The 14008-nt window shown below is 36.3% G+C and overlaps 1 protein-coding gene across 1 annotated transcript in view; it reads right to left on the minus strand.

The window, feature by feature from the left end:
- LOC149578052 (non-functional NADPH-dependent codeinone reductase 2-like) overlaps positions 1-13682 on the minus strand; it is a 47999-nt gene extending 34317 nt beyond the window's left edge. The window contains exons 1-2 of the mRNA XM_089827383.1: positions 13256-13682; positions 12988-13169 (exon numbers count right to left, since the gene is read on the minus strand). Of these exons, the coding sequence (XP_089683509.1) occupies positions 12988-13169; positions 13256-13462 (389 nt within the window). The 5' untranslated portion in view covers positions 13463-13682. The remainder of the gene's footprint in view (positions 1-12987; positions 13170-13255) is intronic.
- Positions 13683-14008: the final 326 nt, after the last annotated feature.

Here is a 14008-nt window from a genome sequence, read left to right on the forward strand (position 1 = left end):
CAGTTGTTGTTTAAGCACAAACTGCTTTTGAGGGCTATTCAACCCCCACATATTCCATGATAGGGCAATCATTTCCTACCCTTGGTCATAGCCTTCAGGGTTGGTTGCCTGCCACAACCACCTCCCTTGCCATCTGCTTCGTCCTTCTATTCTACTTCGTCATCTTCCCCATGTCTAGTTTTGTCGCCTTCCCTACCTCCAGTTTCTTTGACACTCTGGTCTGTCTTCTCTGGATTTTCCATATTCTTTCATCTACTCCTAGAGGGGAGGCAGAGGCCGATATAGAAGTTATCATTGATTCCACTAGCTTGGCTTCTGAGGGGATTCCTCCCTCCAACTAAGCATACGGGCCACCTCTTTGTCTACCAACTCAAACCCCTTGTCTTCCTTAATCTCTTTACACATTCCCTCTAAATCCCCACAAACCTCCTCAATCACCTTATTTTGCATGGGGTTTTTTAGGAGACCCTCAATTCCTTGCAGGAAAGGGAAAGGATCACCCCTATCAATGTCTACAATCTCTCCTTCCTCTACCACACCCGAAGACTCTCCCACCTCCCGAGGCCTCTCAATGAGCGCAGAGGGCTCCTCAACCCATATTCCTTCCCTGTGAGTACCAAAGAGCAACTTATTCACCTCCTCCTTACCCATCTCTAGGATCTCTGGAGTTGCGGAGTCCTTTTTTACCCTCCAGTCAACTTCCTCTTCCACCTTCTCATTAGGTGGGTCCACTACTTCTTTCTCCCTCAATTTCTCTCCTCCAATCCCAGAAGGCTTACTATTCTTTTTACAGTCCACAATCACATGTCCAAACGTTGAGCAATTCTGGCAGAACAGCCCCACATTCTCATAAACTATAGGCTGAATCTTCTTCCCCCACTTAGAACTCAACACAATGGACTCAAGTAGTGTAGCACCAATCGCTACATTCACGCTGAATCTCGCAAAAACCAGCCTAGACTTCTGAAGGGTAACTAAATCTGCAACAACAAAATGCCTAAAGGAGTTCCCAATCGACTTGAGGACCCTTTCATCCCAAAACTCCAAGGGGAGGGCTAGGAACCTGACCCAAACCAGAGCCAACCTATTCAACTCCTTCATCGGGTCTAAGGCAGGGTGCCATTTAGCCACCATAAGGCTATGTTAACCATAGTACCCTGACCCAACCACAACCATTGCCATATCTTCTGCCACCGTAAACTTGAAGCAGAAGAGCCCCAAGCATCGCCAAACTACCACACTCCCTTTCACCTTCCACTTCTAAGGTGAGCCCATATAGGAAATATAACATAAGAATCAATCTTCATCCTTAATGAATATTTACCACTTCGACTCTACCATCCACTGACTCGATATATGGTCTGTGTTCTTATTGTATCTCCAACCCATAAGGTTGCTGACTTTAGAGATATAAACCTCCTAATTGGAAGAGAGTGTTGACTACATTCTCTAAGTTTGTCCTATGCCCATGATAGTCTCCCTTTTCCTTATAGTTTATGCCCATCTTTACCTTTGGTTATGCATTCAAAACCTTATAATCATAGGCATCATTATTATTGTCTAATGTGTACGGTGTCAGTCTTTATTCCCGCAGGTCCCTTATTAAAATAATCTATGCTTGGTATTTCAATACGTTTCACGTCAACCAATACTGAGTGGGCAAAAGACTCTACGAAGGTTCTGCAATTTAAAAATGATAGAATCTGATTGCCATCTTCAAAGTAGCATTTGGAATATGCCTGGAAATATAATGTGCTGAAAAGCTAAGATTGAGATTTTCTCCTCTTCATTTGATGTAACTATCAAAGACATATTTGCACTAAAAGTCAACAATACGGTCACTTTCTCAAATGGCTCCAGCAAAACTCATTACAGCAATAAGCTTCCCTCACAATTATAGAAATTATAGCAGGCACTCATCGTACAAATAGGGAGGAAGCTTCACATAGACTAATATCTGGGAGCTATTTTGTTTGGAGGGTTCAATACTTTGGATCTTTCTCTACCCTGTGCAGTCAAGCATCAAATCCTGTGACACCATATATGAGCAAACAAGTCTCCATCACAGGTTATTTTATATTTGTCTACTATAAGGAACTCGTCACAACCAACATTTTCCCCTCCCACAATCATATATGAAGCCACTAGACCAGCATTTTACCCTCACACAATATCAAGCCATCACTTGAATAAAAAATTGGATCATTGCATACACAAAACTGATGAAGATCAGGAACAGCAATACTGATATTGCAGATCGCTATAATAGTGATTATATTTGTAATTTTAATTTCATATAACACCACAAATATATCAGATCAGATCAGATATTCTTACAAATCGAAAATCGATCCATATGTTCTGATCGATATAAAATTCTCACGTTTGGATAAATATAGTAGATACAATCTCTTTATGTTCTTAGATCGATCCTTATTACATCAGCATATATCTAGCATTGATTTCATCAGGACAATCTCCATAAATGCCACTTCCATCAAAGTAAAATCAGATATTTTAGTCGTTCATTTGATCCATATATTTGCAGATAGATATTATCTTGCACAATGAACTGTCCATCTTCTATTCTGATAATGTGATCCTCCACATAAAGAAAGTCTCGGCACTTAAGGGAACTCAATATAGTTGAATCTTCAATATCTTGCAACTAATATAAAGCTTCAGACAAATATATTTCGATGATACCCAAAAAATTGTGGCAGTACACGATAATTTGTTTAAGAATATATTTTCCATGAGTATAGGCTATCAAAACCATGCTCTATCCTATTTCCTTCACCTGGCATTTTATGCTTCTATCTTCCTTTCCTTTTGATTTACATCTGCAACTAGGCTCTAATACCATGTTGAGTTTTCTGGATTTGCTGCAAATGTAATAGCACTGCCATAATGTTTTAGTATATACTTTCCAAATGGAAGCCATCTCTCTAATATAGGATGAAGTATGGATAGACACATCTCTTCACAGGACGTCTATTCATTAGAATGTAATAAATATAATGACAAATAAATATCTCATATATTTAATATATTAATATATATATATATATATTCCCTCTCACACATTTATATATTTGCACTATAGTTTATCCAACTAAAGCTACCAATTATTAACAGAAAAGAAACTTATCTTTTTTTTTGTTTTCCTTTTTCAGATAGATAAAGACAAATGTTTGGGCCTTCAGCCAAAAACCTTCCAAAAATCGCCATCCACATATAGAGCCAGCCATGTTGCGCTTATGGATGTGAGCGCAACTGTAGCATGTTCAAGCACATCCACTCGAAGAGGTGTAACAGATTGTCTATGGAGAGAATGAATAATCTAGTCTTTGTGCATTACAACCTATGCCTTACGAACAGAGAGATTTTGGATAGTGATAGCTCTCCTATTACTCTAGAGGAGGTTGATCCACAGTCTGAGTGGATTACTGAGGCTACTAATCCTGTCTTCGATGATGAGGACATAGAGTGGATTGATCGGGAGGACAGAGAGGCCGAGGTGATGGCTATGGCCACGAAGGGAGCAGAGAGCTACAGTTGATCCTAGTGGCCCCTCACAGGTAGAGACTATGGCTAATATGTCATTTAGAACCTACCTTAGATACCTTACTAGGAGGTACTAGGAGGTATAATATAGATTACTCTGAGGCTGAGCCTGAGGATCTGGATGAGGATGAGGAGCCATAGGTATAGACTTGTTTTTGTTTGCATATATTTGGAACATTTGATGATGACTATTGATGTGATGGATTTCATGGATTTGATATACATTTGGATTTGACAATATGTAGAATTTTGAATTTTTTATATCTATGTTTGCTATTTCCTTCAACTACAATGTACCTTTGTGCTTATGTAATCGATGTATGTTTATGTATGTGATCAAATTACCTTCTATTTCATGATGTTATTGTCTTTAAGCTTCATTTAGTAATGGGTGCATGAAATGTTCTTTAAATGCTAAAAAATCTCTAAATTTCAAGGGTTATGTCACTTTGCCGAGTCACTGTCAAGTCACGACTGAGTCCAAGCCAGGCCTGAGTCAAATTGCCCTTGCCGAGTCAAAGTCAGGTTCGAGTCTTGTTTGTTTGGTCAAAATCCACTTTAAATATTGAATATAATTTATTTTGTGCATTTTCCACTAAAAAGCCCACTTTTGGAAGTTTTTAATCACGACATGCTTTTGTCTTCAAAACCCCTATCTTTTCCTTCATAGCTTGAGCTAGACAACTCCCTTTCAGGCATAAGTTAGCTCGAAAAAAGTAGGATTGCACGGGTTATTAACATAAGGCAAAAACAAGACTCAAAACTATTCACAACAAAAAGAAAAATACACAAAAATGTGAAAGTTTACCAAAAATCAAGCATCTATAGTTAGAGAAGAAAAGCTCTTTCTTGAAAACATTTGGGGATTAAAATTGACGGAAACCTTCAAAAAAAATGCATGAACAAAGTTACATAGAGTACAACTAGGGATAATGATTTGTCTTAATGATGCTTTATCAATACATTAAAAACTTAAAACAATTTCACGAGAAAATTGCGTAGGGTTGCCTTAATTTTGTTATGTCAAAATTGAGGACAACACAACCTAAGATTTTGTATGCCTACGTCAATGTGCCCAGGTTAAAAGGAAAAATTGACTAAGCCTAAACGCAGGGGATTCTGGTTGGAATTCATTTGATTAGAGGAATTTCACCCCTAAGTATTCCTCTAGTTGAAATCAATATTAAAAAATACTAAAGATAATCGTGCAAGTCTGAATTTGATATAAGTGATACCTGACCTCCAAGAGGCAGAGCATTTATTGATTTCAATGCTCTTCTTGACTGATCAGATCTGGCATATAAATACAATGAAAGGACACTTGCATCAGTGGACGTGCCTCCACTTTCCTTTACTAAGTCTAAACGAAGGGGATTCTGGTTGGAACTCATCTGATTAGAGGAATTTTGCCCCAAATTATTCCTCTGGTCAGAATCAATATTGTAAAATACTAAATATAATCGTCCAAGTCTGAATCTGATATAAGTGATACCTGATCTCCAAGAGACACAGTATTTATTGATTTCAATGCTCTTCTTGACCAATAGGATCTAGTATATAAACACAATGAAAGGACATTTCCATTAGTGGACATGTCTCCACAAAGTGGAGGCATGTCCACTCATTACATGTCCCTCCATTTGTACCTTTTCATTATCCAAAATGGTGCCCAATCACTAATCAGGATTTATACTAAGTTGCACTTACAACAAGTTTCTTATAAGATCATCGACCTGGAGATAATACGATCACTCAATCTGATTTAAATCTCTGCATTTAGTCATTTGATCTTTAATGATCATTGCTTGATCGGGATAAATGAAACATAAAATGACAATAATCAGAAGTAGTAATCTGCAAGTGCAGATCGACAATATATGTGGTACCATATGATGTTATGAGCTGGTATATAGATGATAATCAATTTCAATAAGATTAATATTATTTCAAGTAATATGAATATGTATGTATATATATCAGTATACACAATGTATACTGATATATATGCATTCATATATATTATGCTATTGATTATCATATATCTGACCGAAGCTATCGTTTTCAACAATGAGCAAGATGCTCTCATCTATACTTTACAAAGGTGATGTTTCTAATATGAAACAATTGTTATTATCAGAAACATTTTAATAAAGAAAGACTAATAACAATATTAGAAACATTCTAATATTTACAAGATTTACAATATTCACCGTTAAAATAATAATAAACGAGATATTACAGAGATATTATTCTAATAAGAACTGCTCTTGTCTAAAATCATTTCCAGATTTTCTTATCCCTCTTCCAAGGTGATTTGGAATAAGTGTTGAAAGCTTCTGTTGAAGTTATATAAGGCCTTTTATTGGAGTGACTGGAGTGTGGAGCCCATCTTTGCAGAGGGTTACCAGTGCTGCAAAGTTATATCAGACGTGCAACATGAGGGCTTTATGATATGTCGGACCTGTTACAACTTATATTAGCATTGCAAAGGGATTTCCAAATTGTCACTGTTCATAACAGCTCTTAACTGCTGTGTTGTAATCACACATGCCCTGTTGCAAATGGGGACCCCCTCTATTCACTTAGTGGCTTAGTGTTAGCTTAGTATTTTATAGGTGTTTGTTAGTTTTAGTCTAGCTTGACAGTAGTTTGAGTCTCTTGGTTTCCTAACCAATTGGGAAGATTGTAATGTCTTGTCAAGTTCGGGTGGAATTTTGATCAATTTATGAAAGAGGTGAAATTGAAATGTTGTGATTGCAAAAGCTGGAAACTGAGGGTGAATAGTGAAAATTTGCAATGTCAATATGTTGTCAAGTTTAGGAGTTCCATTTTGGGGGTTGATTTTCCACTCCTAAATCAAATTTATATAGGTAAAAAGAAGAGTAGAATTTCGTCATCAGCCATAAATTTCCAGCATTTGACAAGTTGGAAATAAACATCCTTGGTACTCTTCAAATTTCATTCATGTAGGTTAAACATTGATGAAAAATGAAAAAAAAGCAATGTACTCCGGGAATGCATTCCCCATGCCCCCCACACTAAATCCTAAGCAGGGCGCACACAAGTCTAGGGAACAGTATTCCGGCATCCTGAGTAGCACCACCATTTTTGGCTATTATCATTGAGAACAAAGAGACAACCTGGTGTTTCCAAGGCGCTGAGGGGGACGCGTGTGCATCCCTCAAGCGTCCTATGGAGGCCCAGGTGTTTCCCATTGCAGCAACATAAAAAATATGTTAATAAAGGAACCTTTTTTAATTGTTTCTTTGGTTCTATTCGAACCCTAAGGATAAATGGAGCCCATCTATGGTCTTCCATTCCTTCAAAAGCCTCCAAGCTTCATTTGTTTTCACATTTTCATTTCAAATTGATTGCTACAGAAAGAAGAAGAGTTAAGGGCTGAGAAAACTTCAATGTTCATTGTTCAATGCCAATGTTGAAGTGTTTAGTATTGGGCATTTTACTTCTTAATAGTCATAAATCTTTTCATAACTCGCATTTTAAGTACTATATGTATAGTATATAGTATACACACACACACCCTGTTGTCCCCTTGTCGTCTCAAAATTGAGGCCTCTTTGTCCCCCCGTCCTCAACAGCAGTGTAACTATGAAAAAAAGTGAAGAGCGGAATTTCATGATCAACCATAAAATCCCACCCTTTGTAAAATCTTCATAAACATGGTCATGGTAAATTTTCCACTCAAGGAAAATTTATTAGCAAAAATGAAAAAGGAGTGGAATATCATGGTGAAACACAAAATCTCAACCCTTTGTAAAATTTCCCTGTGGAGTTTAATTTTCCACCTTGAAGCAAGATGATGAACAATGCAAGTACATGGGAATGTAGAAAGAAGAAAAATGACAAAACTAAAATGTTCCTTCTAAACATCGAATGTTTATTCTTTGGTGATTTTAACTGCTAAAGCAAGACTCCCTTGTGGAGGTCGACTTTCCACTCTAAGGGAAAATTTATAATGACAAATGAAGGAGAAGGGTGGTATTTCATGGTAAACCATGAATTCCCACCCTTTGTCAAGACAAACCTTCCTGAAGTCCCGATCTCATTCTTTGAGGACAAAGATAAGTAAAGAGAAAATCAGAGAAGTCGGCCATGTCTGATTCCCAGGCTGGGCACTAAAGAAAGAAGGATTTCAAATGCAAATTTATAACTTTAAATCAATTCCTAATAGGGTTGTCCCTCTTTGAGTTAAACAGGTTGCAGCCTTTCATGGAATCAACATAGTTTAAAGAAGAAAAACACTGTTTCATAATCACTCAAACACAAATCAGTAGAGATTTTCCAGCGGATGCAAACTTCAGGCCTAAAGGTGCAAACTCCAAGAGAAGTATGAAATCAAATTACAAGTAAAAGGCAATTTCCAGCAGTCAAAGATTGTTTTTACCATGGAAGCATCCACATTTCAAAATCAAATCTAATCAGATAAATGCAAATTCCATCAAAATAAAGGTGAACTAAATCAGGATTAAAAGCAAATTAAGGAAGAAACAATAAAACTTCAGCATGAGAAGGAGAGATTTCCAGAATCTGAAATCATGCAAGATTAAGTGCAAGGAAGAACATAGACAGCAGTGAAGAGTGTAAGTTCCAGATCTGGAGGGAAATTCAAATCAGAATTTTGAGAAAAAATTCAGACCAATTCAAGGGAAGCCTCCAAGCAACCAAAGCAAATTCAAGGAAAAATCAGAAATTCGGATCTTGAAGGCAAAATTAGGGCAGAAGCAATATCAAATCAGAATGAAAAATGTGAATCAAAGGTGAAATTCAGCAAGATGCATTCCTAGCAATCTACAGGCAAATGCAGTGATGAAAGAAAAAACAAATCAAGCATCAACTCCCTCAGCAAGAGGAAAGTGAATTCCATCAAGGGATCAAACAATTTCCTAATCTATAGTTTGAATTTCCCAATCCCATATCCTAAAATGCAAATTCCATTCGAAAATTGAAATCCCAATCCTTGTTCCAAGAATAAGTGTTTACCAAGAAAATATTTTATGTTTTTTAAGGGCTTATTGCATTCAATTTTCATTTGTGACTCTGATCCACTGATGTCTTTTTCATTGTAGGAATGATGGCAAAGAATGAAGAAGGATTCAACAACACACTATCAACATGAAAGAAATTCAAGATTGTGAAGGAGACATTAATTCAGAGTAACAAGAATTGCCACATTTTGGCGATTTTGGATTTAGTGATCCGAGGAAGCATGGGCGATTTTTGCTGACTCGTTAAACCAGATCACTGATTTTTGAGGCAAAAATCACCTGAATTGCCTAACTCGGCAATTTTTGTCAAAAATCACCAAAGCTGGCCCCAAAAATAGTCAAGTTGGTAAAAAAAAACCAAAAATCACCAAAAAAAATTTGCGTATGTGATGGATTTATCATTTATGTTCCTTGCTTATGTATGTTAGGCTTTAGCTTCTATTTGATGATGTTATAGTGTTTTTAAGTTATATACATTAAAGGGTGCATGGAATAAGTTTGAAATCATTAAAATCTTTAAATTTCAAGGGGTTTTTCACTTTGCCAATTCGTAGTTGATTCATAGGCCATTCATGATTCCAGTAGGCCCTGCCGATTCCAATCCGATTCCAAGATTTGGTTCTCGGCATTAATTTGATAAGTAGGATAAATTTTCCACAGCAAGCCAAATTGTGGTATTTTTATCAACATACAACTGTGTAGCTTTTCAATCAAATGGATTGACCCATGTTTCATGAGTAGTGGTTCACTAGGACCCAACTCTCATGAGAATGAATGGAACACTTAGTCCTCATTGCATCTAGGTGATGCTTATAGAGATGAAGCATCGGGACATCCTAGGAGGTCACCCATCCCATTACTACTTCACCTCAAGCAGGTTTAATCATGGAGTTTCCTTCAAAGTTAAGCCCACTTTTCTTGCAGCCTGGTTTGAAAAGCCTTTAGGAAGTGTTGTGCCTTATGAACCATACATTTAAAACCCCTTAAGCCAGTCAATATCAGAAGACATCAATTTTACACAAAGATGAAGAACATTGAAATAGAACATCATAACTTCAACAATACAACTACTTCAACAAAGATGATAGCAAAATAAAGGATTGGAAATACAAGTGCAAAGGTTCAAGTCAACAAATACAAGGATCTTCAATATCAAGATCATTCTACAGATGAGGAATGCTATCTTGAATTTCCTTTGAGAAGATCAACAAGAAGTACCCAACAATGTTAAGGTCAAGAAAGTCAAGACATCAAGAAGGATCGAAGTCAAGATGTCAAGACAAGAGCAATTTCGAGAACCAATACAAGGAGAAATTTTCCAAAACAAAGAGGATGAAGAAGAACACATATAAAGATGAATCAATTTGGGAATATGAGACATCTCATTCACAAGAGGGATAGTTTCAAAAGGTTAATTGACGTCGGAAGGATATATCTTCTTTGTAAATCAGGATAAGGATATGCATGATGAAGTCACACCCAATCATCTTCAACCAATCAAATAATTCCAAGTCAATGTGTCCAAGTTCATCCAACCACATTAATTCACAGGTGGACATGTGGATGGCATTTAATGTATTATTTCAAGCAATTTTCTCATTGCTTCATCCTTATAATGGTATGTGTTTCAAAGCAACGTAATTTTCCTATTGGATGACAGTAAATGTAGCAAGAAGTTGTAATAGCCCTAATTAGGGCTGCTTTGATCTTGGTCATTGATTCAAATCAATCAGGGCCTTTCATTTTAATTAAGAGATCTATATAAGCTTGGCCTTCTCATTTGTACGGAACTAGAAAGTTAGTTAGTCATTAGATAATGAGTAGAAGTAGAGGAGGTGTAGGAGATTAGAAATTGTTACCAAGATTATGTTTTGGTTAAAATACAATTTTCTTTGAAGATGTGGTGGATCTTTGTATTGGAGTTTCTACACTTAGCATGTGGTTTTTGCTCTCATAGTTTTGTTAAAGTTCATTTATTGAAATGGAGAAATGTGAAGATGACTGATGAATTCCATCTCCAGACCTTGTCAATTGCATGTTGTAGTGTAAGGTTAGTTTGGACCTGATTAAATACTAAATTTGATTGTGAATGTTCATTTGGACTGTGCTAGTATTGGGTATTCAGATGAATGATTACAATATGAAAATCCTTCACAGTCTCTTTGGAGATAGCATCATCTTTGTGTAGTAGTTTCATTTGGTGAAGCAAAGCTTGGTTAAGGAATTCACCCATCTTAGCATTGTCCATTGAAATCGTTATCCTTAGGAATACCTTATAGATTTCTCTAAACCCTTCATCCCTTTTGTCATTTATTTGAGTCGAGTTCTGTGTTAAGTTCCAGTCACTTTGAGAGAAAAGAAGTTGATTAAGTCCAGGATGAATGGCATGAGTCACTATGTGATTACCAGCAAGATCATATCATATTCTCTAAGTTATATCCAACACAAAATTGCTCATTCACATTTTGAACCTTGGGGTTGCTTCATTTGATCACACATTTATTACATTGTTTAGTATTTTAAGTTACCTTGGTGAAGAGAGGATATGAAACTAAGTATTTCATTCTGCATGTTGGAGTGCTCACAAAACTCACACCAACGTTAACCTCGAGATGGGCAACAGGATACCTTGGCATCTGGCTGTGCTGAGTGATATAGAATGCACAAGAGTGTCGTGCAAATCTGATCTGAGGCATATAACACTTGCTACTGTGAAAAATTGCATTAAAACTCATATAGAGAAAATCATAAACAATAAACACACAGATTTACATGGAAAATCTGGTAAAGTTATACCATGAAAAAGCATGCTGAAAGATCTTTTGTATTATATTTGTTAGGAAATATTCACTAATACAACAGTCTTCTCAACAATATAGAAAACAAAACTTCATGTAGCATAAGAAATCTAAATTGACAGAACCTTAATTGAAGACAACTTTATCAAAAATAGAGAGTTGACTTGTGCAACATGTCGAAATGCTAATAAATAGTAAGTTACAAATGAACCCCCTTAGATTTCAAGCCTTCAGCCTAAAGTTTAAGACTTTCAACAATTGCGTTGGGCACCACTTGAGACACTATTGGTATCCCATGTTGACTACTTGTCATTGCTAGGATAACCCTAGTGATAGCCAATGTCGACTATTCATCACTGTTGAAATAAAACTAGTGGCACCCAATGTCGACTGTCCATCACAGCTGAAATAAGAATATAATTGACTTCATATTCCAACACATGTTGGGTGCATTTTATTGATCACTAGGTATACTACTTTATCATAGTTCGCTGTTGGAGAAAAATATATAGTAAGTATGCTATTTTTGAAGAAATGGCAGAACTCTAGCAGACATGTCTAGACCCTGTTATCAGAAGTAAAAATTTAGTACACCTTCAACAATCTTCCCAGTCATCAATTTGAGCTATACTGTCGTTACATAAAAGCCGGTTGCTAAATTCTTTATTGTGGGTACATAGGAAGGTGATTTCATCACTGATATTTCGTATTAGCACTTGTAGCAAAATTTTATGACAGTAATATATCATTGTTGATATGTTTATGTTGAGATTACATCTTGCCAAAAAAGTTTTAAAAATCGAGTGTTTGTAACAAGAGGCCTCCACTAATGTACTTGCTGTAATTGGTTCAAGTGTCAGTATAGGCTTTACAATCTAGAATAAAGTGCCTTTTTCATCCAAGTGCCCAACTGTGCAAAGAATACAAACTTTTTCATCTCATTTATTTGCCCTTAATTGGGCTATTCGTACCTTTGCCCTCAAAGAGATATTAGCGTCTATGTAGGGCTTTTGTTGGTTATCACTAGTGGGGTTATATTCATCAACTTACTGTTTCCTCTTTGCCCCTCATATACTTTACTGCATAGACTTGTGGAACGTACCTATAACAAAAGTATTTGTTTTTATGTTATTATTAAGGACTCAGTGGATGGCACTTTTCTCATCCGCTTGAAGTTTCGTTTCATCTTGCACATCTTTTTCTCGCTCAAGAATTCTTTGGTGACAACCGTAGGCAATCTATTTGCCTCTATCTGCTCATTTTTTTAAGACGCGCCGTGACAATGGCCTCAGTAAGGAAGGTACCTATCTCAACTAGAAGAACCCTCAAAAGAAACTGAAAATTAGATCTCGAAAGTGTTTATGATCATTTGAATTTCTTCCATATAACTCTGAATGCAGACGCTCTATAATTCTCGTCGAAATAACTAAAAGCCAAAACAAATTCGCATAACTTTTCAGTCCTATAGCTCTGCCTCCCTGCTTCTATTTTGTAAAACATACTATTGCACAAAGCTTTCGGAACCTTCACTTTACATTGTTTTCTTCTAATTTTTTTAATTATTTTGAAACAAAAAATAAATATACGAACGGATTTTCACGGTAAGATTAACTCACCTTAAACTATTTTGTAAAGAAGGAAGAACATCATCAGCATGAACGTCAGTGCACCACACTTTGGAAGTAACAGAAACCTCCTCCCTACTTATAATTTGGCCTTTCATGGCTTCATTGAGAGCATCTCCCAGCCCACTTTGTGAAGTATAGAGACTTGCAGAATCAAAATGCCTATAGCCGACCTGCACTTTAATACCTTATATATTAAAAACGGTATTCAAGTTGCGCTCATGTGTGAGAAGAGGAAAGATAAGAAGTTTAGCGTTACCTGAATTGCATAGAGAACCAAAGATTTGAGCTGGTGAGAATCAATGGGCTCTGTAGCCATTCCCAATCCAATCACGGGCATCTTTGTTCCGTTGTTGAGGTGCAAAAAGTTGCCAGTAGCGCGCAAGCGTCCCACTGAGCTATTCTTGAATTTGAAGTCATTCACTTGCTTTAGAGGGCAGGATATCGCCCGGCCAAACCTTTCCATGGTTTTCTTCAAAAGGAAAACGTTTTTAGTTCAGTGGAGAGGATTCGCTCAACTGGATTCACGATTAACAGGAACTTTTGTGCCTAGTCCTTTTGGCTTCAATATTTATGAAGACTAAACAAAAACATCACCATGTATATTGTCCAGGTTTCTACACAGGTTGCATTAAGAGTGAACTTGAATCTAAAATTCTATTCTAGTTTAAGGCGACAACCCTCTTACGTTAAGGTTGATTAGATTGCAGGATTTAAAGTAATTTATCCGGTAGATAAATATATCTTAATTAATTAGTGGAAAGTTTAAATATTTAATGGTTTTTAATTAAGGGATAAATATATTTATAATTAGATGAATAAGAAACAAAAGATTGTAAAGAGATGTTATAAATATAATGATTTTGTTTTTAAGAAATATATATAATGTTTGAAAGGGAAGGTGGAATAATCAATTCAACTACTAAATATAATCTAATAGCAAGAGATTATATACACAGTGTTGATTTATAATAGAAAACTTCAACAAGATATGTCATTTACAATAGGGGCA

This window comes from Cupressus sempervirens, chromosome 1 (assembly GCF_028749045.1).
Source record: "Cupressus sempervirens isolate cs-2001-9-10 chromosome 1, ASM2874904v1, whole genome shotgun sequence".
Taxonomy (NCBI): domain Eukaryota; kingdom Viridiplantae; phylum Streptophyta; class Pinopsida; order Cupressales; family Cupressaceae; genus Cupressus; species Cupressus sempervirens.